This window comes from Gobio gobio, assembly GCF_949357685.1.
Source record: "Gobio gobio genome assembly, chromosome: 23".
Classification (NCBI taxonomy): Eukaryota; Metazoa; Chordata; class Actinopteri; order Cypriniformes; family Gobionidae; genus Gobio; species Gobio gobio.
Genome location: NC_137119.1, coordinates 19,765,762 through 19,793,220, shown reverse-complemented (window position 1 = coordinate 19,793,220; position 27,459 = coordinate 19,765,762). Strand labels below are relative to the sequence as shown.

Sequence of the window (27,459 nt, the reverse complement as noted above, 5' to 3'; positions counted from 1 at the left end):
TAAGTACGGCCAGTCAGTATTTATACATATTCCAGATGTGTATGATGGTCTTTTAGTTAAACTTGAATGACTTGTATGTATGTACCGGTATGTATGTATGTATGAATGATGAATGATATGACGTATGATGTAGGCCTATTTATTTAATTGTTTGTTTAATTGTTTGTTTGCTTTTAAGCATGTTTTGTTTAAATTATGAGACCATTATTGTCAGATTTCATTTATTTATGTTCTGTTTATTTATTTATGTTATATTTATCTTTTATTTAGGTTTTGTAAACTTTTTCTTTGTATTTTTTTAAACCTGATTTGAGTTTAAATTATGATACCAATCTATCTATCTATCTATCTATCTATCTATCTATCTATCTATCTATCTATCTATCTATCTATCTATCTATCTATCTATCTATCTATCTATCTATCTATCTATCTATCTATCTATCTATCTATCTATCTATCTATCTATCTATCTATCTATCTATCTATCTATCTATCTATCATCCATCCATATCATCTATCTATCTATCTATCTATCTATCTATCTATCTATCTATCTATCTATCTATCTATCTATCTATCTATCTATCTATCTATCTATCTATCTATCTATCTATCTATCTATCTATCTATCTATCTATCATCTATCTATCATCTATCTATCCATCCATATCATCTATCTATCTATCTATCTATCTATCTATCTATCTATCTATCTATCTATCTATCTATCTATCTATCTATCTATCTATCTATCTATCTATCTATCTATCTATCTATCTATCTATCTATCTATCTATCTATCCATCCATCCATCCATCCATCCATCCATCCATCCATCCATCCATCCATCCATCCATCCATCCATCCATCCATCCATCCATCCATCCATCTATCTATCTATCTATCTATCTATCTATCTATCTATCTATCTATCTATCTATCTATCTATCCATCCATCCATCCATCCATCCATCCATCCATCCATATCATCTATCTATCTATCCATCTATCCATCTATCTATCTATCTATCTATCTATCTATCTATCTATCTATCTATCTATCTATCTATCTATCTATCTATCTATCTATCTATCTATCTATCTATCTATATCTATCTCTTTTATATAGCCTACTTTTTTTGGTTAATGTATTATTTTATTTGTAAAGCATGATTTGATTTATTTATGTTCTTTGGCTATGTTTTTATAATTTATTGATTCATTTGATGCACACTCAAGTCCTCTTCACTCATTCAAATTCAAATTCATTCGGCTGGGTTTTCTAAAAATCGTCGTTTGCCATCTGTCCATTGCAGATCTTTCTAATGGAGATTCAAATGCAAATAGCCCATTAGCGCTTCATCTTCTCTAGCAGGGATCCGCCTAAACATGATCCACTTCAAAACAAACAGAGACAAAATATAAATAACTTTAGAGACTTTATTGCTTGAATGACTCGCAAGTTTCCTGTGGTTCGACCACAGACTGTTTATCTTTCTTTCAGAGGTTTGTGCACAGTGAAGTTCGACCTCCATCCACACAGCAGGCGCTGTTGTTATACTACCGCTCAAATATCTCTGAATCACGTTTTCAGGGCTGTGGTCCCTTTAACGTCCAACTCATGCGGCGTTTTCTCCTTCTATCCAGCGCGTGGTAACTTTGGGAACTCCGCACATAATCGCTCGTGCAGTTAAATAATATTTCCCTATGACAGTTTATTTTTGTGATACTAACATAGTTATCTAATATTCTTATGAGTGTCATCTGACCTAAATCGTGTCTGAATACTGTCAGATTGTTATTTGATTTGCTCTGGTTCTCGGTGTCGTTTATTTGGTATTTTTGGAATAAATAACGATTGAACGTTTAACGGTTAAATGATGTCAGAAGAGCTCGAGCGCATCCTGGTCCGTCTGACAGAACCGGACAACGCTGTTATTCAGCAGGTTAGATACTTACACGAAACTGTCATCCTGTGCCAAAACAGCCGTTATGGTATATTTGATTCATTTAATATTGATTATATGAGTACGTGGTCGTTTTCAACGTGTAATACTTGTCTTTTAATGTTCTTTCCAGCATAAGTAACGTTATTATTTTTTTAGCTTTTTGGTTTAGTAGCTATTGTCTGTCTTAAGCCCATGATGTTATTTAATGAATGTAATTTTCTTTATCAGGCCACAGCTGAGTTGAAACAGGCATTTAAAGATCCAGCTATCATTCCTGCTTTGTGTGCAGTTATGACTGGATCTCAGAACCCACAGGCAAGTTCAGTTACTGGTTTTCATTTCAGTTATGTCAAGTTTTCATAGTCTTACTCAAATAACGTTAAGTTACTTGCTTTCATTCTTGCTTCAGGTCCGTCAGTCGGCTGCAGTGATGCTCAGGATGAGAGTTAGAAAACATTGGAAAAAAATCAGTCCAGACCACCGAGAAAGGTTTTGGACACATTTTTCACCTGTATAATTTCTTCTGTTTTAATGTACATTTGGTAATTTGTGATTCAAATGTTTTCTTCCTGCTCCCTCAGTTTGAAGGCAATAGTGCTGCAGGCTTTACAGCAAGAAACAGAGTAAGTCTGGCAATGCCATGGTGTAATGTAAACCATGATACTGTAAATACATGCACATGTGTACAATGCAGTATACTAGCTGGTATTACCTGTACCAACTTGTCTGTAAAACTTTTGGACTGCCCAATTTTTAATGTTATGAGACAGCGATTTTTATCAGGACAAACTTTTAAGGACTTATTTATGGATCCAGAAAAACTAAAATTTTTCAGCACGAGTACATTTAAATAATCTTTTATAGAATTGTACTCATGTACTTATTTTTAATTTATTTTCAATTGAATTGTATCAAATGTTTGTTATCATTATATTGTATTTATGATATTGTGTTGTTAAATGTTTAAAATGTATCTGCCATGTAATAGCTGATGATGCTGGTATAGCAATAAACTCAAATACTACTACTACCATAGTTTGCTGTCTAAGGAACTTATATTAGTAAACCATGGCGTAAACGTCAGTTTTTATTCAGGTGTTAAACATTTTTCTTTCATTTCCATTCCTCAGACACACAGTTCGTCACTCTCTCTCTCAGCTGAGCGCCGTCCTGGTGAAACACGAGACTCCAGACCGCTGGCCTGCTCTTCTCACCCTATTAAACCAGTCTACTAAAAGCAATAACCCACAGGATAGACAGGTAACCCCATTTAAACTTGTTAAAAAAACCACTACCATGGTACATTTATGATATTAGATCTTTATCAAATTCATATACCATGGTTTTTACATGGTATTATTTGAAGTACCATGTTCAAAAAACAACCACTAACTGGAACTTTTTAGTAAATTCTTGATTATTTATATAATTATTTTAATTGTAAATCAAATAGTATTTTTTATTCAAATCGAAAAATATACACATACACACATGCATACATACATTTTTGTTTTAAAGTATAGTATATCAGCACAAGATGGAGTTTAATTGAATTTGTGTTAAAGGGATACCTCACCCAAAAATGAAAAATGTAATTATTTACTCTCCCTCATTGTGTTCCAAACTTGTATGACTTTCTTTCTTCTGCTGAACACAAAAGAATATATTATAAAGTATGTTGGTAATCAAACAGTTGACGGTAGCCATTGACTTCATAGCAGGGCAAATATACTATGGAAATCAATGGCTACTGTCAACTGTTTGGGTACTAACATACTTTATAGTATCGTCTTTTGTGTTCAGCAGAAGAAAGAAACTCATACAGGTTTGGAATAAATAATATTCCAATGATGACAGCATTTTCATTTTGGGTGAACTATCCCTTTAAGAGAATATGCTGTCTGTTCTTCTTTTTGAAATTATTTATTTAGCTTTTGTTTGTTTGATTCTCTGTCCATTTGAGTTAGTTGGTGAATTGGCTTTACTTTCTCACTGATGTCCCATTCTTGTCACACAAAACAGCAATAAAAAGATTTTGAATAAATTCTTTGTTCTATTCAGGTGGGTCTTTTATTGCTCAGCAAGGTGGTGGGATCAAACCCAGAGCCCTTTAAACCCCACTACAAGCAACTTCTCCAGCTGTTTGGGACTGTTCTCCAAGACCTGAACAATCCTACGGCTCTCTACTACTGCATTCTTACCCTTACCTCCATCACGGCCTACACCGGGACAGAGGAGATGGTCTGTTCTGTCCCTTGGATAAAAGACTTTCTTCTGCATTCAGCATGTTCAAGATGTTGTTTTTCTCTCTTTCAGAACCTGATGCGATCTCTGATCCCCAAACTGCTCGTTGCTCTTAAACACCTCATTCAGGCAGACCAGGTGAGGACACTTTGATACATTCTTGCTGTGTTCGTATGCTAATGCTCCAATTACTGTTTCCATTATGACACTCAATGATGTGCTAAACTATGTGAGAATTGCATCGCCTCATTGATCAGTTGGCCTTTATGAGCCTTTAAGTGTCCCAATGGCTTTGGCCATCCCTCAATCTTTAATTTTTTGCTTATTCTTTTAAGGATCAGGCCAGCGAGGCAATGGAAGTTTTTGATGAGATGATGGAAAGCGAGGTGTCTGTAATTGTTCCACACATTGCTGAAATTGTCCAGTTTTGCCTTGAGGTTTGTCCACACATCTTCAAAGTGATTATGTTGATTAAGTTGATTTTGCCGTTGGGTGATAAAGTTTATATTCTATCTTCCAGATCAGTGCAGACGTCTCCCTTAGCGATTCTTTACGTGTAAAAGCCCTGTCATGTATCGCCGTTCTCATCAGACTTAAAAACAAGGTAACTCTCACTTCTTGCCTTTGCTTTTCCTACTAAGTGCCTGGGGTATATTTCATTTTCCGTGTTCTGCTCCATCTCACGCACAGTCGAGTCCACACAGCTTTCAAAGTATGCTCAATGTGGAAGGATGAGTTAGGGTGTGTTCACACTTGTCTTGTTTGGTTCGATTAAAACGAACCCTGGTGCGATTGCTCGGTTAGTGGGGTTCATTTGAACATATGTGAACGCTGTCATCCGAACCCTGGTGCGCACCAAACAAGCGGACCAAGACCGCTAAAAAGATGAATCTCGGTCCGCTTCCAAACGAACTCTGGTGCGGTTCGATTGATATATGAACGCAACACGGACCAAAGACATGTAAACGAACCAAAAACAGGACGTGATGTCCCAAGATGCGACGCTACAAGTCAGCTGATTTGACGACGCGGAAAGATCAGTGTATCCAAAATGAGTGGAGGGAAAACGTGGAGCAACGAGGAGGTAAAGTGCCTCATCAATATATGCAGATCTTCTTTTCTGCATACAACGGAGGAAATCCTGGTGCTGTTTTGAATGTTTTAAACATTTTATGAGCTCTTCGTGAGGTCTCAGCTGGTAAAAATAAAACCATATGTACACGCATAAAATGATCGCGTTTAATCCAGCACACAGCATTGTTTTGAATGTTTGGTAAGCAAGCTTCGTCGTGAAATATACGTCATAAAAGCCGACCAATCAGGTTGTGACCGTATCCTTATGCCTTTGGTTCGGTGACTTTAGGTTCGCTGTTAAAAATGCCAGTGTGCTAAGTGGACCAGGACTATATGTTTTGTTTTTATTTTTTGGTCCAGACCAAACGAACCAAACTACAAGTGTGAACACACCCTTAGATACATGTGCAATACAGTTGCTTTTCTATACTCTACAAGACGTCAGAGGGCAGCACTGAGTCGTATCATTTACAGGACATTCGCTTGATGACAAAGATTTATCTTGAACTCTCCCATGGAAACTAGCATGTTTAAACTGTTATTAAACAATTTAATAATCAATTAAAAAGGAATGTATACCTGTATGATATTACGCTGGACCAGCGCGGTTTTGAAAATGGATGGATTGATGATTCAGCGCGTGACTCACAATGCATTATGGGTATTTTCTAGACGTTGAGTGTAACATCAGTTGTACATTCGTAATTGCGGAGCATTGTGGGATTGAATGAGTGCACTCATTAATGTCCACTATGGTTTTGGACACCACTACAAATGGCTGTTTTGTATCACTCTTTCTGCACTCTTCTTCTGCTACTGCACAATACATCACAACTGTGTGTATTGCCACCTAGTGGATTCTTCTGTCAATCAAGTGATCACGAGAGGACCTTTGTGACACGTGACGGAAGTAGGTTGTGAAGCTTGCACAAAATGTGGTGGCAAAGTCCATTTCACTCGGTGGCCATCTTTGAAACGCATCTCAGGCAGCTATTTCAGTCATGCAATACAAGTGCAGCTCCTATCTCTTTGAATGGGGCAACATGAAACATTAAATTTCATAGTTGAAATCACCAATGAAATCTGACTACAGCTGTATCATAAATGTTTTTTCTTATTCTCAAATAGTGTTAAAAAGGCTTATTTTTCAGGCTGGAGCAAAATAAATAAACACTTCTGGTTTTTTATCTGTTTTCTAGGCTGTTTTAAAGCATAAACTCTTACAGCCAATCCTGCAAGTAGTGTTTCCAATCTTGAGTGCAGCGCCTCCTCCTGGAGAAGAGGACCCAGAGGATGAGGAAGATGATACTGAGGATGACAGTGAGAATCCCAAACACTTTGCTGTTCAGGTGTGTCTCTTTGCATGCTTTATCTCTCAATTTATTTGAGGCCTGGGGCCCGTTCTTCGTACCTCGCTTAATACATCTAAGATGATTTGACAGATCCCAGATCTTTTAATCGTGATAACTGATCTCTGGCTAATTTGGTTCTTCAGACGAATTTGCGGATTGGATTTAAATATCTGGATTAAATGATCACAGATCACAGCGCGTTCTTGTGTTCCCTGAAGAGGGCAGATGCATCGATACTCGAAACCACGATCAGCAATGCAGCGATAGGTTGGCGTCAAGACAGCAACGTAATGACATCATATAATTAAAAAAGCCACCTGGCAAAAAAACTTGACAAATTATACAATAAAGCCAAACCAAACCAAACCACCAAACCAACATAAAAGTTATGATAGATAAATGTTTTTTCGTTTTTTTAACATGATTACCAATTATTTATATTCACGATTTTATACAGTATTTGTACACCCTTTACATTTTTATTTAAATGTTGTAATTTAATTTTTAATTCAATTTGGAGCAGATTTGTAACGTGACAGTATTAAAGTTTCTTAAGGGTCAAATTCTCTGCATCTCTTGCGCTGCATCAAGCCATCCCATAATATCTGTCATCACTTAAATTAATGCACGGCTCAGAGTAACTGTACAACATGTGTGTAAACCTCCAATAAAATTATAAAGTAATTATTCCATCACAAATAAATCGCTCAATCAAGTGGCTGTGTCTATATTATTATAAACAACATTATAATATTATATACATTCTCATATACATATAGCCTACAATATAACATTTTTATATTATTATTATTATTTAAAATTATTATTATTGCCCCTGGTTCAGTAATGAACTCTTGTAATAAAGTAGCAGTGGCTGGGACAGATTTTAAGTATCACCTCAAGATGCGATCTAATCCTGTTTACATGAAATAAGCCGCTCATGAGCAGGTTTAAGCTTACGGACCTGTTACTATGACAGCAAGTCCAGGATGAGCTTCGAAGAACCAAACAATCCGAGATCATGTCAAATCGTCAACAATCAAATCCAGCTAACTGAGTTAGCGACGTACGAAGAACGGGCCCCTGGTTTCACAGAAAGGGCTCAAATTAATCTAGGAGTAGACATTTAAGTGGCTTTTATAAGAAAAAATCATTACTGTTTGTCTTGAGACAAAACAATGTCACCGGCATATTTTGTTATTAAAAAAAGTTGCCAGTTACTTAAACAGCTTTGACACACATCTTTCAAAATAAAGTCTTGCATCAGTAAAACATTTAGAATGACGTTGTTGTCGGTGGTGGTGGTGGTGGTGGTTTTACTACAAACTCTGCGACTCACTTAAAATTAAACCCACCAGTTGAGAAACACTGCCCTATACTGTACCTAAAGTATCTCACTCTCTCTCTCATGTTCAAATGACTATCCAGGGCTCGAAATTAACTTTTTTACTTGGTAGCACTGGTGCTCCCAATTTTAAAAATGTAGGAGCACCACAACTAAAATATGGATATATTATATCACATAATGTTTATGTGTGTGTGTGTGTCATGTGCAAATAAATCTGTCATTCAATTGTCAGAATAAAAAACGTTGCTTGTCTGGAAATTTTTTTATTTTTGTGTTCTAAATATAATTTATTCTGTAGCAATATTCTTACCAGTGTTCTATCATAGCCTATTTAAATCTGCATATTTGTGATATTTACCCTGAGGGCTTTCTTTTACCCTTTATAAAGGGCATTTTTCCCTGATCTTATTAAATTCATTTTAAATGATTCAATTTGATCAATAAATTCATTTAGAATAATAATTCACTATAGGGCTGTTGCCAATCAAATTAAATCATTTACACTGAAAAATTACAATTGCATCGAGAAATGTTATGAGATTGTTTTAAATATATTTTTAATATACAAATAAGAAATGTTGGAAAGAATGATACTTTAAACATGACTTTAAACCGCCAGTAGGTGGCGCAGTGACTGTCTTAATGAGTCATTGAGTCATTCATTCAAACGACTGATTTATTCAAGAATGAGGCAGTTGTTAACGGCTGCGTCCGAAACCTGGAAAATGCTGCCTTTGGAGGACACATTTCAAGGCAGGAAGGCACCAAGGCACGTCCAAATCTAATGTTAGCTTTACTTCCTGTCTCCTGAGATACCTTCATCTGATTGATTTTTTTGAAGGCAGCATATATGTATCCTTCGCTGCCTTTGATATCCAAAAAGATGGCGTCCGAAAGTTGCGTTTGCTGGTCAGTTTGTATGTAAATGTAGGGGTTTTTTTTACCAACATTTTCTACTTCTGATGTCATTTCTAGCGAGAAATTACTAATGTAGTAATTAAATATTTGTTTAGTTCTCACCAAAGCTCCCTCTATTTTGCTGTAGATAATTAAACGTTTACACTGCCTAAGAATTCTGTCCGAGATTAGTTTTGTGAGGTGCCTTCATGCACAAACACTGCCTTACAAGCCATTGTCTGATAAGTCAGCGAGGCAATGAGTCAGCTGCCTAGGTTTTTGGACGCAGCCAATGAATGGGTCATTGAATCTTTGACTCAACAGATTTTTTCAAAATGCTGAATCATTCGGTAATGAAACACAGCTGAGTGTTGCTGTGAGACGCGCTGTTCTGCTGTGATCTGAAACAGAACAAAAACAGTCAATATTGCGTCTGAAGTGTAAGTGACTTGATTTGAACTGTTTATTGAACTGCTGTATGAAATCAATGTCACATTTTTAATCTTTGTGTGTGCTGCTGCGCTGATTTTTTGAAAATTTCTCCTCGAGAGGCTGCAATCTGGCTCTTGCGCTTGCCCTTCAAACAAATATTTATCTTCTTCAGCTCTTTACATTTTGCATTTTGCATGCAGTTGCCTAAAGACTGCTTTAAAGTTAAGAGCGTAAAGATGAAGTTAAATTGGTTATTTATAGAACGGTGGACCGGTCACCGTATCAGCTCTCACAGCATACTGTGCAGTAACTAGCGAACGTTATGTAGAGAAAAGAAAACAGGTCGCACCTCTACAATCATCTAAAATGGTCACAATTTAGAGCCCTGCTATCTAACATATGTGTTCCCCTGCAGGTCATTGACACAATGGCTCTTCACATGCCACCAGAAAAACTCTTCAATCAGCTGGTTAGTAAACGGCTTATTGTAAAGACTATGAAAAGTAGACTCATACATTTGAATAGAATCACTGGAATGTATTGTGTGAATTTTTTTTTTTTTTTTTGTATCCTGCAGTTGCCTTTCACTCAGGCTTGCTTGGCAAGTGAGAACCCGTATGAGCGTAAGGGAGGTCTCATGTGTATGGCAGTGCTGGCTGAGGGCTGTGCAGATCACATCCGCACCAAGTAGGCTATACTTCACAATTATACACAGATTTACACCCAAATTCATAGCACCGAATTGTCCAAATGCACAACAAAGCAGTCTGCTTAATGCTTTTCCTTTGTGTATGTGTGTTAGGATGTTGTCATCCATGCTTCAAACAGTGTGTCGCAGCCTATCGGACGATAACCAGGTGGTCCGTAGTGCAGCGCTCTTTGCCCTTGGGCAGTTTTCTGAACACCTGCAGGTCAGACTGAAATGTCAAGACATTTTTATCAAAACATTATGCCTTTTATGATTTATTCATTAGCTTGATTTGAATTTAAAGAGAGTTAATTTGTCTTTCACAGCCGGACGTCAGTAAATTCCATGCTGAACTGATGCCGTTGTTGCATGGATACTTGTCGGCGGTGAATCAGACCAAAATCGGACACATGACGAAGGCCTTCTATGCCTTAGAAAACTTCTTGGAGAACTTGGGTTAGAATGCAGACACAATTAAATATCTCTATTTTTGTAGATTTGTATAATTATAAATTATTTATCAATATAATATACTTTGTCTATTTGTTTGATTGATTGATTTAAATTATCTTGTTTATTTATTTTCCCTTCACCCTTTTTGCCTACCCTTCTCTCTTATTCCTTTTCATTCTTATGATCAGGTCAAGAAATTGAGCCCTATCTGCCCACTCTAATGGAAACCATGTTGTCAGCCCTTAACAGTGCAGAAAACTTTAAACTGAAAGAGCTTGCTGTCAGTGCAATTGGAGCAATCGGTAACTTTGTCCTACCATTAACACAGCAATTCATGCTGTTATATGCCCAGACTTATGAGATCTCTCTTTCTCAGCTAATGCAGCCAAGGAGATGCTAGTGCCTTACTTTCCTCCAATTATTGAGAGTCTGAAGGGATTCCTGACGGACACAAGAGAGGAGATGAGGGCTCTGCAGACACAGGCACTAGGTAAAAACAATGATCATCATTGTAAAAACAAGCATCATGGATGAGGCGGCGTGCAGCCTTTTTTCATCACTCCTCTTTCTCTGTATCTGTCTCATAGACACACTTTCCGTGTTGGCACGCACTGTTGGTAAGGATGTGTTTAGTCCATTGGCAGCGGAGTGTGTGCAGTTAGGTCTGAACCTCACAGATGCAGTGGATGATCCAGACCTGCGCCGTTGCACGTATGACCTCAGGAATTCTCTATGTCTGCTCTGAAAATGATTTGTGTGTGTGTGTGTGTGTGTGTATTAAGTCAGTATAAAGGGGAAGAGACCATTCATAGAAACAGTAATGGAAAAGTCGTAACACTGAATTTGTCAGCTGTATGAATGAAAGTTCCACATTTCAATTAAAAAGCCTTTTTCTAGAAGGGACATCACCAGTTTGTTTACTCTGGTATGCTCATGTGTGTTTGAACAAACTTTATTTTTATTTGTTTTATTTATATTTATTTGTTTTATATATTTATTATTATTAATTTTCTTAAGCATTATTTGTTTGAGACAAATTGAGACCATTGTTGCCAGATAATTAATTAATTAATTTGTTGTATTTGTTTTAAGTTTTTTATATATTTGGTTTTATTTTTCAAAGCATGATTTAAATTTAAATTAATACAATAGTTGTCAGTTTATTTATTTATGTTCTAATTCTTTTTGTATGTTTTTATATACATTTTGTTTTATTTTTTTAAAGCATGATTTGAGTTTAAAATAGCATTGTTGTCAGATTATTTATTTTATCATGCTCTATTTAATGTTTTTTTTAAAGGTTTTATATAGGTTTTTTATTTTTTTACATTATGATACCATTGTTGTCAGTTTTTAAAGATTGAGACTGAAATTTATGCAGATTGTATTCAGAATCTCTTTCTCTCTCCAGGTATAGCTTATTCTCTGCTGTATCTGATGTGAGTCCTGACTGTCTAACCCCTCATCTAACTTCCATCACCACGGTGATGCTGCTCTCACTAAGATCCACAGAGGGTGTGACGGTCAGTGTAGGACTTTTCTCTCAGATCATCTTCTGTACACCATCAAACATTAGAAGTATTATAATATTCCTATCCACTTCACAGGCTCATTTAGGAGAAGACAAACAGTTTGTCCTCCTGGATGACGACGACGAGGATGATGATGCTGATAATGAAGGTGAAGAGGGTGATGTCATTTTAGATGATGAGGAAGAGACTACGATTGATGACCGAGATGTTTCAGGGTATGTCTCTCTCTTTCTGTCTCTTTAGTTTTTCTCTAATGTAAGAGCATTAATCAGGATTTCCTCCGTTTTCAGATTCAGTGTGGAAAATTCTTACATAGATGAGAAAGAAGATGCTTGTGATGCTTTGGGTGAAATCGCCTTCAACACAGGGTAATGAGGCATGTTTTACATAATGCACACAAACTCTCATGCATTTGCATTTACAAACTAGAGGCTTGTATTAGGTGCACATACACTACCATTCAAAAGTCTGGGGCCAATAATGGCTCGTTTCCACAAAGTGGTACGGTTCATTACAGTACAGTACGATTTGGGACGGTAAACCCTGATCTGGCTTGCGTTTCCACTACCAACAATACCCTTTCTGGATAGTCATGGTGGTGTCAAATTAGCGTTCAATGTCATTTTCTCGCGAACAAGCAAGCAACAGTAAACAACAATAGAGGACATACAGCAGATCTTTAGCACTGGACTACTGTGCTAGGTACCCCAAAGGAAGGGTGGTACGGTACGGTTTGGAATTAGGGTACCATTCACAACGTCTGACAATACTGTACTAAACTGTACTGCTCGGTGGAAATGAGTCATACGATTTATCTTTGGAACAAGTTAACTTTTATTTAGCAAGGATGCATGTAATTGATGAAAAATGTTAATGTTACAAAAGGTTTCTATTTCAAATAAATGCTGTTCTCTTTATTAAAAATATTAAGCAGCAACAGTTTTCAACATTGATAAGAAATGTTTCTTGAGCAGCAAATCATCATATTAGAATGATTTCTGAAGGATCATGTAACACTGATGGCATCATTACTCCACAGGAGTAAATTGTACTTTAAAAGATATTAAAATGGCAATAGTTAAATTGTAACAATCAAATAATCAATTAAATGCAGCCTTGGTGAGCATAAGAGAATTGTTTCAAAAACATTGACCCCAAAAAATAGATTTTCGTCTTCTTTTTCTCTCTCAGAGTGGCGTTCCAGCCCTTCCTGGAGTCCAGCTTCCAGCAGGTCTATGAGCTCCGTGATGTGAGTGGCTGGTGCCATGTTTGTGGATTCATGAGTGCTTACACCATAATGCTGATGTGTTACTGATGTTTGTGCTCTTTTGTGCATGTGCATCCATCAGTTCCCACATGAGGACGTGAGGAGAGCTGCCTTTGGTGCCATGGGCCAGTTCTGCCGAGCTCAGCACAAAGTGTGGAAGGAAAACCCAGCGGAGGCCAACCACCAGGGTACATTCACACCAACTGTACACAATAGGTCTGGGCAGTATGACAGCATATAGTGTAGCAGTGTGTCAGCTGGTAGAAATTCTGCTGTGCTGTTTATGCCTCATATATCTATGATGCTAAAACCATAGTCTACACTTTTATTGACAGGTTAGTTGATTATAACAGGGATTAGAAAATTCAATTCTTAGGAAATTAATCAGTTGCAATTAGAATTAACAATCAAATAATTGTTACTAACATATCTAAGTCTAACAGAAAGTTGCACTAATGTTCAAAAGTTTGGAGTCAGTCATTTCTTTAAAGAAATTTAATCAAAAGTGACAGTAAAGAGATTTTTAATGTTACAAAATTTTGATTTCAAATAAATGCTTTTCTGTTGAACTTTCTATTAAAGGTACACTATGTACACATTTTTGAGTAAAATATCCAAAAACCACTAGGCCAGTGTTATATATTTTGACCAGTTGAGTACTTACAATATCCCAAATGTTTCCAACTATTTGTAAATCGTGAGAAATTGCTTTTTTAACCAAGGAACCGTGACGTGTGAGGGAGTCGCCTGTTGATTGCGTCATATCTGCGTTACCCTCGTTTTCCGCTTTTATTTTGCAGAAACGCTTTACTCTCACTGCAGTGTGAACAAGTGTCATAGCAGCCGCCGAGAAAACGCACAGAGTAACATCATAACATAATTTTCAACACATTCAGATGTATCTAATATGATAAACAGAGCTGCGTTACCTCATACTCATGACCAGAAAACCGGAAGTGGTGCCGACTGTGTCATAATAAAAGTCCCGCTGGAGACTGTGTCATAATAAAAGTCTCACTGCTCTTCTCATTAACAATCGCTCCAGCGGCCTTGCTCAGCTCCACAACACTGTCCTGCTCTGCTTCATACTACAGTCCTATCCCGATTCTTTTCCACTTGCTGTGAGGTGAAGACCACATGTCCCAAGATTCTGCGCTCAAACGTGGCGTCATCAAACTACGCTGCTAGCTACCTCTAGTGGACGGAAAAGTTACATATTGCACCTTTAATCAAATAATCATGAGAAAAATAACGCATCACTGTTTCCTCAGAAATATTAAGCAAAAAAAAAAAACTGTTTTGATAATAATAAATGTTTTTTTGAGCAACAAATCTGCATATTAGAATGATTTCTGAAGGATAATGTGAGGCTGAAGACTGGAGTAATGATGCTGAAAATCCAGCTTTGCCATAACAGAAATAAATTACTTTTGTATAATATAACCAAATAGAAAACAGTGATTTTAAATTGTAATAATATTTTCCAATATTAATATTTTTAATGTATTTTTTACAAAAATAAAAGCAGCCTTAATGAGCAGAAGAGGTTAAAAAATAAAATAAAGCCTTACTTTAAAGTCTTAATTTTTTTGAATGGTATTGGAAATATTATACATTGTAATATAATTATTACAATCTAGGGATGGGCGATATGGACTTAAAAATTTATCCCGATATTTTCTAGTATTTAATGCGATAACGATATCAATGACGATAAATGTAGTATCATTCCCCATGTTTTATTTATATATATATATATATATATATATATATATATATATATATATATATATATATATATATATATATATATATATATATATATATATATATATATATATATATATATATATATATATATATATATATATATATATATATATTTAATTAATAATTTTTTAATAATTTTTTTATGTAAAATTCCACACCAGCCTTTTCAGAAAGGGAAAAGTTGCAGATATAATTGTCTTCTGTAAAAGTGCAGGAAATGTTTAAATAGTGCAACTGTGCTAAAAAACGTCATACAATACAAACAAAAATAATTTTTAAATCAATGAAAAGTTTTACATGTAAACCGATTCTGTATTTATGCATACATGGTGCAAACAGTGGTAAAAATAGCAGAAACAGCAAAAGTAATTATCCCAAAAATGTCTTCAGATTACAAAAAAGTTGAAAATAATGATTTAATGATAGAACTTCAGTAATTTGAGTTGATAATATAATAATACCACGAATTATTCTACTAATAAAAATAAACTGCACTAAGGAATAATGAGCTTCTGGGTTCATGAATATTAATCATGTTGTCAGCGCTCATTCCAACTGATTGGCTGAAATCAAAACAGGCACAGTAATAGGTGCGCGCCAGCCAATGAGATTCCCGTTTGTGCATTCCTTTCTTCCTGTTCACGAAAGGCTGAATAATTCCAAATAAACGCCATTACTTTACAGGAAAATGCAACAAAGGATATTGTTTACATGTAGCACGTCAATTCTGTTTGGTATAAGACTCTCTCGCTCTCTCTTTGAGTGTGTGTGAAACACTGAGCGCTCTCAGTCGCGCGCCTCACACTAGTGTTTAATGTGCGTCATATACACTGCGCATTCATTGAGTTGAACTGAAATAGTGTGCTTTACCGATCGATTGAGACAGAGCGAATCTCTTAAGCGCTCAGTCCAAGTGCTCAGCGAGTGAAAATACATCTGTATGGCTCAGATTGCCCTCAGGTAGCCCCTCGTTTAGCTATGAACTCTTCCGCAGCTTCCACCATAGTTGTTTTCGCTCTGCACGTGAGATGCGGATTCAGTGCCGCAGCTCCTATCAAGCACTGCGCGTAGAGCACCAAGTGCTGCGTGGGCACCACAAGAAATTCTCTCTCCAACCCCCGTTCAGCTATACAGAGTGACGAACGCAGCCACCGCGGCCATCATAAAGTAATAACGTTTAGGGCATCAAGAGACGGCCAGCGGTGGCACGGTGCGGATGGGTCGCGCCATCAACTAGGCTTTATCGTTATTATCGCGGGAAGGCAAATTCTTATCGTGGGGAGAATTTTTACCGGTATATCGCAAACGATAAGATATCGCCCATCCCTATTACAATCAGAACATTTTTTATTTAAATAATGTGAATACTGAATTTTTTTTTTTCTCCAATCTTCCATGTACTGTATTTTGGTATTTGTTGTCTAGTAATTTTTTTTTTTTACTTTTAATAAATAGTTTAAAGAGTAAATCTCAATTAATCAATTTTGAAGTATTTCAGACATTATGTTTGAATATCATTAGAATGAAGTAATATCTTTTGGTTTCTGTCAATCAAGTTAAATAACTTTTATTTTTATCATTGATAAAATGAAATGGATTTACTAGATTATTTACATAACTGTCCAGTAATGATTATTTTTTATGTATGTAACATTTAGTTGAAACTTTTGTTTGTATACTGTTACCATTAGAAGATTTAGCTCAAACTTCCCACCTCTGGCACGTACATCTACATGTGTCTGATTTTTGATTTGCACTCTCCTTTATATTCACATCACGCTGCTCTCTGCTTCCTTTCATCTGTTCTGTGTCTGTCTCATTATTGATGTCTACCAGAAAGATTAGGAGGAGTGCCACTTGTCAAGAGGATTAACTTTTAACTCTGACTGCATTGCTGTGGAGTGCCTCAAGGCCCCTCTCATTCATTCACTCCTTATCATTCCCTTTCCACCCACTTCTTTAGTTAAATGAGCTGCAGTCAATGTGAAGGTGAAAGAACCTGTAGTTTTCAATTACACTGAATCCTATGATCAACTCTTGCATATCTCTCTTTATATCTCTCTAGCTCTGCATAAGCTGTTGCTGGTTGTTTTGCCTTGTTTTCTGGAGGCGGTGAGACAAGACAGAGAGAGACAGGTGGTGATGGCTGTTCTGGAGTCCATGAATGCTGTGATTAAATCCTGCCAGGGGGAGGCGCTTCAAGCTCCAGGGAGACTGGCCGAAATAAGTAACGCCATCAAAGACGTACTGAAGAAAAAGGTCAGGATTTAATTTGAAGACATCTTTAGGCATCGAGCCCTGAAATGAATGCCGTTATCTGACCAGATATAATGTGGCGATATATCCATAAAAAACAAACAAACTTTTTCTTGACGTTAGGATGTAAACCTGATTTAGTACGTAATTGACAATTTCTATGTAGCCTAACTTTTTTTACATATACATACATAACATCATCAGCATACATTTTGGCAAATAACATATTGATTTTACCAAATCAATAACATATAAAATATTTAGTGAATCATTTACATGCATATTAAACAATGGACCTAAAATAGATCCTTGTGGAACTCCGATATTAGAATGACATTGAAATATGAAATATTCTGACTTTGTATTTATAATTCTTACACATTGTTTGGTGCATTCACATAATAAGTTTGTGTGTGTGTGTACATGTGTACATGTTTTTCTAGCCTGGTGGGGACTTCAACCTGACTGTAGACAGACTCATGGGGACTCGTGTCACCGTGGGGACCTAAATTGAGGTCCCCATGGGCACAAAAGCTTATATATAAATCAGAATGAGTTTTTATGAAAATGTAAAAATGCAGAATGTTTCCTGTGATGGGTAGGTTTAGGGGCAGGGGCAGGGGCAGTGTAAGGGGAAAGAAAATACGGTTTGTACAGTATAAAAACCATTACGCCTATGGCGAGTCCCCAGAAGGATAGCGCACCAGACGTGTGTGTGACACGAATGACGCGAACATACAAAATATAAAAAGTTTTTTTTTTTAAAAACATTATATTCCAAATATAATATAAATCATAATCCTCAAAATGATTAAAATTATTACATGTATACATACACGAATTTACTAAAGACATTTTTAAAGGTAAAAATATTATAAAGTACATATAAAAACATTTAAAAGTCCCCTTACACTTCTATAGTACAACCATTTTATATGTAATATATTATACTGTCATTAGAAAAACAAGATGACCAACATGTTTAGAAGTAACATGGTCAACAGTTAACATAATTTCATCAAGTAATTTTGTGTTGTGATAACCAAAAAAGAATGTGTATATTAGGCAGTAGAAAAACTGTATACAATTATCCTCTGAGAATCCTTTTAAGCCAAGCAAAAGGCTTATACTGTCAAAATGAATTATAGCACTGACACAGACTGGCTTCAAACAACCGCTTATTCTCACTTCTTCAAAGTGTTACATAAGTCTGCAGTCATAAGGGGGTGGCTGGTTATTTCTTATGCTTGTGATCTCATTTTCTCTTTCTGTCTCTCTCAGACCGTGTGTCAGGATGTAGGTGGGGATGAAGCAGATGATGACGAGCAGCAGGTATTTAAGAGTATTTCAGTTTTCATAATTTAGTCACAGTTCACTGTCAGCAATGACACAATTAAAAGCTAAACAACCTAAAAGGACTGTGACTGAGTGGAATAATTGAGTGTTTGTGTCTCAGGCAGAGTATGATGCCATGCTGCAGGAGTTTGCCGGTGAAGGGATTCCTGTTTTAGCCTCAGCTGTACCGGCTGAGACGTTCTATCCTCACCTCAATGACCTGCTGCCCCTCCTCATGAGCAAAGCTGTGAGTCTCTTATTCTCTCATTTCACTGATGAAGGTCATACATACCTAAAGGCCCAATCAAATCAAAAGCATCTTCTATCGGCAGTCTCTCAGACAGACCGTGATGCGACTTCCATTTGAGAATGTTTTTTACTTTAATTAAGGCATACTTTAAGGCAAAATGCATGCATTGCAGAAATGTACCAGATATGTTGTTGCTCCCCTGGAATGAATAAATGCATTAAATTAAATTAAGGTATAGGTGATATATAGGAGTATATATGGTTAAAAATCTGCAAATTTTTTTGCTAAGTGATTTTTTTTTTTTCAATTTTAGTCAATATTTCCATCATGAATGATTCATTTAAATGGCATTTAATTTTAATTGATATTCTATAACGTAAAAAAACTACAAAATGTGTGAAATGTATATTATGGTGTGTGCACACCTAACGCAAATGTAATTATTTGCGCAAGTAGATTGTATACAAAATCAATGCAAAGGCTCGAATAGATGCAAATTCGCACCGGGCGACGCAAATGACGCGAAGTGGGCGACGCATGATACAAAATGTGTGAAATGTATATTATGGTGTGTGCACACCTAACGCAAATGTAATTATTTGCGCAAGTAGATTGTATACAAAATCAATGCAAAGGCTCGAATAGATGCAAATTTGCCTCAATCGCGTGTCCTGCGCACGTTGAAAATTTTCAACTTGAACCGAAAATTTGCATGACGCCATTCAGTGAAGAGCTTATTGACACGTCCGGTTTGACAGGTTAGCCAACTGGGCATCCGTCATCCTCAGTTCCTCCTCGAGAAGGCAATGAAATTTACAGAGTTGTGTACTCCTCTGGCTCTCCGGAATATTTGGGACTTCCACAACAGATACAGAGCAGCAATAGTTGTTATCTTCAACATGTTTGATGACGGAAAAAATGGCAGAAAGAAATGTTGTTGATGATGTGCGTGAAAACACTCATTGCATGATGTGACGCGAAAAACAAGTTATCCCGCGAGTAAACTAGAGCAAGTAATGCAATGCGAATGTTTGCTTCGCTTTTGGTGTGCACACACCATTACCGTTCAAAAGTCTTGGGTCGGTTAGATTTTTTACAGTAAAACAGTAACATTGTGAATATTATTAAACACATTTTTTTTAATATATTTTAATTAAAATATTAAAATATAATTAATTTATTCATGACTTTTTTGTAACTGTATTTTTTTTGCATTGCCAACACATGAATAAAATACAAAAAATTGTAAAGCTACATTTTCAGCTGACATTACCAGTCTTTAATGTCACATGAAGGATGCATTAAATTGATCAGTGAAGACAATAAAGACATTTAGTGTCTTTACTGGTCAATTTAACGCATCCTTTGCATATAAAAGTTACTGACCCCAAACTTTAAAATGGTAGTGTATATTTATTTATTTATATTATTTATTTATTAAATTTTTTAATCATTAATTATCATCATATCGTCTTCATTGGTCATTTCTTCAACAAAATAAAAAAGTTTGTTAAAAAGCTTTTAAATCCTCAATAAATTAAATGTCAATTTCTTGAGCATTTCTAGCATCACCCTTTTTACTCTGTGCTGTTTTTTTTATTATTATTTAGAAATCCTCATGCACGGAGGCAGACCGCTCCTTCTCTGTTGGTACGATCGGAGAAACCCTGCACTCATTGACGAGCGTGGCTGGAGGCAGGGCGGTTGCTGGCCGGCTGTCCAATCGGCTGCTGCCTGTGCTTGTGGCTGGAGTGAGAGACAGTGATGCAGAGGTGCGCAATAACAGTGTGTTTGCACTGGGAGCTCTCGCACAGGCCGCTGGACCCATCGTTGCCTCGTATCCTTCACAGATCCCTGTATGCATGTGTACCTGTTCTCTTATCTCCACAGATCCCTGTGTGCATGTATACCTGTTCTCTTATCTCCACAGATCCCTGTGTGCATGTATACCTGTTCTCTTATCTCCACAGATCCCTGTGTGCATGTATACCTGTTCTCTTATCTCCACAGATCCCTGTGTGCATGTATACCCGTTCTCTTATCTCCATGGTTCTGTGAACCTTAACTCCGGTGCTTCAGTGATTACCCCATGATGCTCTCCCTCTTCTCCAACCTACTCTCTAAAGAGTCCGACCTGAGAGTGATTGACAACCTGTGTGCTGCCCTGTGCAGGATGATCTTGAGCCATGTGGAGGGGGTCCCGCTCGAACAGGTCACTACTGCCTTCGTTTTAGTATCTATACCAGGGATAGGCAACGTCGGTCCTAGAGTGCAGTTGTCTTGCAGAGTTTAGCTCCCATATCAAACACACCTGAAAAAGTGAATCAATATCTTCATGATTACTAAGGCTACAGGCAGGTTAATTTTTTTTTTCAGGGTTTAAGCTTAACTCTGAAGGACAGCAGCCAGGCCTGGTTACAGAATCAAATCACTGAGGGTGCTTCTGAAATTACTGAGGGTGCTCTAGTAAAGTGTAGATAGGCTAAGCAACAGCTCCACCATAGCAGTGTACAGTGATACATTTATTAAGTCATCACACTTATCAATAATTGGAATTTCCAAAATATTTTGCTACAAAATAATCTATTAGTCTGCCATTACATCGCTTTAATGCGTTACTAGTATTTTAACATGTCATTTTTTGGAGCATAAAACAAATAGATTTAGTTTTAATTCCTATGTTATATGCTATATCCTCTGCTTTGTAGAGGACCCCAGAACCAATTTATTGAGAAAATTAAGACTAAACAATAATAAATTATACACAATAATGAATAAACAAGCAATGGGATTATACAAACTTTTGTATAAAGATGATTCTCAATGTTATGAAAGATACAGAATAATTTGATATACCATTTTACTTTATGCAATATGTGTATAAACTAGGGATGAACCTAATCCAGGATTTGGCCGAATATTGGGCTTTTTGACGGGGTTCGGTTTCTGCTGAACCCTAGGCTTGCACTATGTGCTCTCCGCTGGTTGAACGTAACGACTCCGCCACTGATTATGGGAAGGTGTTACTAGGTGGACCGTTCGACTGCAGTAGGCTGTGAGAAAGAGAAAATGGAACTCGTGAACAGAAAACGTGTTGTTTGGCAGTACTTTCAGTCAAACAAGGCGATTCAAGTCGAGCTACATGTTCAATTTGCAATGCCAATTGGTCTCGTGGTGGCAAGGACACCAAACAATAGGCGCTGTTAAAACATTTGGGTATGAAACATCCAAAAGAATACGAGTTGTGCATGAAGGAATCTATAGACAGCAGCCAAAATGCAGCAACTTCAGGTACGGCAAAGGACAGTCATCCTGGCATAATGTTGCCTATTCTTAATTAAAATTAATTAAAAAATACACTGCTGTAGGGATGCTCTTTTCGGTTAATTTTCCCAACCGACAACCGCTGCTCATTATCCGATTATTAACAGTTAACTGATAAGATTATAATATTGAATTGGCATTAAATAAAAATACGTTTGACGAGTGTCTGTTATCCGTTAAAAAGGGAAAAAAGCAGCATACAGATCAGAAAAAATATAAATAAAAAGCATAAAATAAATAGGCCTACACTAAATATTTTTCACTTAAATAATTACCAAATTAAGATTACAAAACGAAAATACACTGAATCCGTTTGAAGCTTTGAAGAACCGGAATAGTTTTTTCGTCAAATAAAAATAGCAGGCCTACCTCAATTCACACCTTGATTGTGTTTTAATAAATGTGTTATTTAAAGTAACATGTCTAAGTGATGTGGGTTAGTCTGGAGCGCACCCTGTTGACAGTTAAACCCGCGGCAGAAAACACCCTCTCAAGCCTTGTTTATACTTTCGTCTGTCTCTGCAGTACGAACCTCTGCTGACTGGAAACATCAGGAAACAGCGGCGAGAATAACATGCGTGATAATGTTTACTTTAGTAAACTTGACCAAAACCACACTTCATCGCCCTTTCTGTCAAAATGGTCCCACACAGTAGGCTTCTTCTTTCTCATTGCTTCATTTTGCGAAATATGTCTGGTTAGACATGTGGTTGCACGTGTCGACGCACTCTGTGAGTGAACAAAACAGCATATTTTTCTTTAACCATGCAGCAAACAAACAAAGAAAAAAAAAGTGTTAAAAAGACATTTAAACCGTTTAACTGATAGTATTAATCGTCAAAGTTATTACTTTTGGTTAACGGTTAAACGGTCAATATGAGCATCCCTACACTGCTGTGGACGTTGTTTACTTCATTAATGTGTTTACTGTGATAATGGACTGAGGATGGGAGTAGGACTTGGTATTCGGTTTCAGATTTGGCAGAATATTTACCAGTGGATTCGGTGCATCCCTAGTATTTTCATGGCTATAAATGCCATTCCCATTCTAGGCAATGCATCTATACACTGTATCTAATTTGCATATCAATGTGTTTTGGGACAATATGTAATGTAAAAAGACGTGTAATAACATTTTCATAAGAATGTCTTATATTTCAAAAGAATATCCAGACTTAAAACTGTATATGTTGTCAGAGAAATTCGCTAAAATATAATGTCAAAACCTCTAATCTGTGTCTCAGGAGGATATTTCTGTCTCGTGCAGAGTGGCATTTATATTTAGATGTCAATTCCGAAACTTTGCGGCATGCAATTGGATGTCGGTCCTCTGAGCAACAATAGTTTTATTCAATGAATGTTATAGACTGTAGCCTCGAAAGCATGCCAAGATCGCTACGATCACTAAAATGCTGTTGCTTTGTCAGCTCGTCGCGATCTCACAAAGTTCCGTTATAAAAATGTTGTCAACAATAAATCTTACTTACATCGTGTCTTGACTTTGTTAATGAGAGGTTTCGCGAGCCTGCATTAACTCAGCACTGAATAGCCTAAAAACGTTGGCGTTTTGAGTGGTGAGATTCGAGAGATCAACAACTATCTGTGATTGGCTACATTACTCACACGCTTTAAATAGATGCATTTGACGCTCTCCGTAGCTCGGACACAAATTTGCAAATCTACCGAATCTATTTTGCCAGTATTATTACAGTATCAACTGAGGGTGCTTTTGCTTGCGTTTGAGGGTGCTTAGAACCAGGCCTGACAGCAGCATGCTTGCTTGATGCATGAGAACCAATATGGTTCATTCTCATGTTACGCCGCAAGTTTGAGCTTCTGCAAGAACCGTTGAGCTTTGTTTTCATGCATCAAGCAAGTATGGTTTAGATTTGAGTGCTCTATGCATGTTTGCTGATCAGTGTTTATGTGTGAATAAAAGCCTAAGTTAAATCTGTTCATTACGTAAAGTGAATCTTGTCCCTTAAGACTCGTATGGATTTATTTTACGATCTCTTTATAAAAATGTAAAGAGTTCAAGAGTTTTGGGTGAATGGACTTTCAGTGCAGGGACAGCACTCATTCAGATTTGATCAAAAATATCTTCATTTGTGAAGTCTTCTGGGTTTGGAATGACTTGAGAGTGAGTAATTGATGATATAATTTTTAATTGTGGGTGAACTAACACTTTAAATCTACTCCGTATCTATCAAAGTGCCCCTATTATGCTTTTTTTGGACATTATCTTTCATGTAGTGTGTATTATAGCTGTTTGTGAATGTAAAATGTCTGCAAAGTTTCAAAGATAATGTTCACGACTAGGGGTGTAAGGATACCCTCATGTCACGATTCGATACATATCACGACACTGAAATCATGATATGATATTATTGCGATAATTATGGTAAAAGGTTAACAAAAAATGTACTGTTGATTTAAAATGCAAATTTTGGTATTACATTGGTGGTGGAAATGAATGGGCTTGAACTGTGTGCTGGTAACCCAGTGCACAGGACAATTGTGACACCAGAATTAAAATATTCATGATTCTGAAGCGGAAAATACTGAATTATTTTAGGCGAATATACTTGCACTCTGTCACTGACTAGATATATTTAAAATAATGTAAGCCACTTTTTACTGGTAACATAAGACATTTGGCATTGTCAGGACCCACAAATATTCCCCCATTGCATTATTAAACATTTATATTCAACATTATAGATAGTAGTTTACAGTACTGACACTAAATCTCTGTAAACTTGAAATTTTTTTTTTCTCACATAGTAATTTTTCATTTTAGATGAACTATACACAATATAGCTCGTCACTATATTGTCCACGATACATATTGTTGCAGACTGCAGTTTTGTATTGCGATATATTGTGACAACCCTATTCACGACAAATGGAAGTTTGTATAATGCCCACCTGTGGTCTTCATTATGGTCTGCCCACAAACAATATCTTCTTTGACCCGTCCACAAACACTGTAGCTGAGGCCTGGAAGAATTTGGATCGTGTCGAGAAGACACTGCGCTGAGAAAGCAGATTTTGATACGGTAAAACCGATTTGTTGTTACTGTTTGTATCACTATTTATATAAGTGCTGAGAAATTCAGATATGGTAATGGGTTTTTCATTTTGATGCAAGCTGTAAGCAGTAGACCAATCACAGCTGACTGGGCCGTTTGACCAATCAGAGCAGAGTAGGCTCTCAGAAAGGAGAAACCAAATCTTTTATCGACCTGTTTCAGACATCGTGAGAAAAGAATTGAGGCTTCAATGTATATAATGAGAGAATTTGTGTTTTTTGGATGCATGTAGACCTTTTGTAGGAAACCTCCAAGACAAAAATAGGAACCTTTAAAATATCATAATAGGGGCACTTTAATTATGGGTGATTACAACAAAAATATACCACGTTATAATACCCATTTTTATCCTTTTCTCGCAGGTCTTTCCTGCTCTTGTGGCTTGTCTCCCTCTGAAGGAGGACATGGAGGAGAACAAGACCATCTACAGCTGCCTGACCTTCCTCTACTCGCACAACCCTGTGCTGGTAAAAGCTCATTTTCACTCCCAGCATTCTCGGCTCACAGCTCCTTATTGAATTTTGTTCTATCAATGGACTGATTGTGTTTTATTTCTCACTCCAGGTTGTTAGTCAGCTCAGGCCAATAATGTCTGCTGCCGCTCATCTGTTGGGCATGAAGGATGTTGATAATGGTAAGTGTTTACATAAAAAAAAAATGTATTTGATTTTCAGAATTCATAATCTTTATATTTACTCATATTTATTCTTTCAGAAACACAAAACAGCCTGCTTATTTTGCTCCGAGGTCTGGCCCAGCAACACACTCAGGAATTTCAAAGTGCGGTAATGTCACTTCCTGATGAACAGAGAAACAAAATGACCATGGCTGTCACTCAATCATAGCGCCCGCCCTCGATCCAGCCCCTCCCCTTGCGGAAGGCATTCCACTCTTGTGAAAGCTAGCCAAATAGATAATAAATGTTTTATTATATTAGAAATGGGCTGATTCAGTTAGCAGAACATGCGCTCACTGGCGCACTCTGCTTTCTGTATTGCAACAGAGACATTGAGACTATTTTCTCTTAATTTATTGCTAAGTTCACTTATGTTTCTTGTCACTTATATTTTGTTTTACTAAGAGTTTTTTTCTGTATGTCTCAATGAATCTTCTGCTTACCCATCTATATTCCATGAAATTCTGGCTTAATATCTGAGTGTGAAGCTTTGATTTGGCCTTGCAGTGAAAGAAATATATTTCTATGAATTGTTCACTGTTGTTTCTTTATTTCTGGTATGCGTGTCCTGGGGATATTCCATGAATATGCTGAACTTGTTATCCAGAATTAGTTAAAGAATCCACCATGTTTCTGAAAAAGCATGTTTTTATTATTATAGACAAATGCAGTTTATAAGTACAGGGTTTAATGTTGCAGAATAAGTTTATACCTCATTCCTGGATCATTTGAACTCTATTGCATCAGTAATGTCATTTTATATCAGCAAATTCAATCAAAACAGACACACTACCATTCAAAAAGTTGGGGTCGGTCAGATTTTTTTAATGTTTTTAAAGGCTGCATTTATTTGATCAAAAAATTCTAAAATATTATTAGAATTTAAAATAACTTTTATATTTGAATATATTTTGAATGCAATTTATTCCTTTAATGCAAAGCTGCATTTTCTGCATCATTACTCCAGTCTTCAGTGTCACATGATCCTTCAGAAATCACTTCTTGGTGTTTAATAATTTTTATAGAAACCCTGATACATTTTTTTTTTTCAGGATTCTTTGATGAAAAGAACAGCATTTATTTGTAATAGAAATCTTTTTTTACATCTTAAAGCCACAATATGTAATTTTTCGCCGCTAGAGGTCACTTATTCAAAACAAGGGCATAGCTATATGACGCCTTGATTTCACAGAGCTTTTATTATTCCGCAGACGACCACTTCCAGTCATGCGTATGTGGGGTTACACAGCACCGTTTTATCATATTAGATTTGAGTGTGTTAAAAGTTATGTTATAAGGCTACTCCGTGCGTTCGCTCGCCGATGAGACACTTGTTGCACACGGCAGTGAGCTAGATCAATATTAGGCATGGTAAAACATGGTACTCGCAGTAAATCATGAAAACGAGATTTAAACAATAAGACTAAATGTGTTGAGCTATAAAACAATGATTTGTTTTCTGTCGATGAATGTATCCAAACAGTTTCTCACCTGTCCAATAAAACATATAATATATT

The 27,459-nt window shown here is 36.6% G+C and overlaps 1 protein-coding gene across 1 annotated transcript; it reads left to right on the top strand.

Annotated features, from left to right (window-relative positions):
- The first annotated feature begins 1,595 nt into the window (after positions 1–1,595).
- Positions 1,596–27,459, top strand: ipo4 (importin 4). Its single transcript, XM_079806199.1, has 30 exons — positions 1,596–1,949; positions 2,181–2,267; positions 2,362–2,441; positions 2,534–2,575; positions 3,083–3,212; positions 4,014–4,193; positions 4,269–4,334; positions 4,532–4,633; positions 4,717–4,800; positions 6,470–6,619; positions 9,715–9,768; positions 9,877–9,986; positions 10,102–10,210; positions 10,314–10,443; positions 10,629–10,742; positions 10,817–10,930; positions 11,028–11,151; positions 11,852–11,963; positions 12,048–12,187; positions 12,263–12,340; positions 13,164–13,221; positions 13,322–13,427; positions 17,075–17,268; positions 18,547–18,597; positions 18,722–18,847; positions 20,461–20,687; positions 20,930–21,062; positions 25,629–25,733; positions 25,831–25,900; positions 25,981–27,459. The coding sequence occupies exons 1-30, from the start codon at positions 1,881–1,883 to the stop codon at positions 26,109–26,111; spliced, it is 3,276 nt and encodes a 1,091-aa protein (XP_079662325.1). The 5' UTR covers positions 1,596–1,880; the 3' UTR covers positions 26,112–27,459.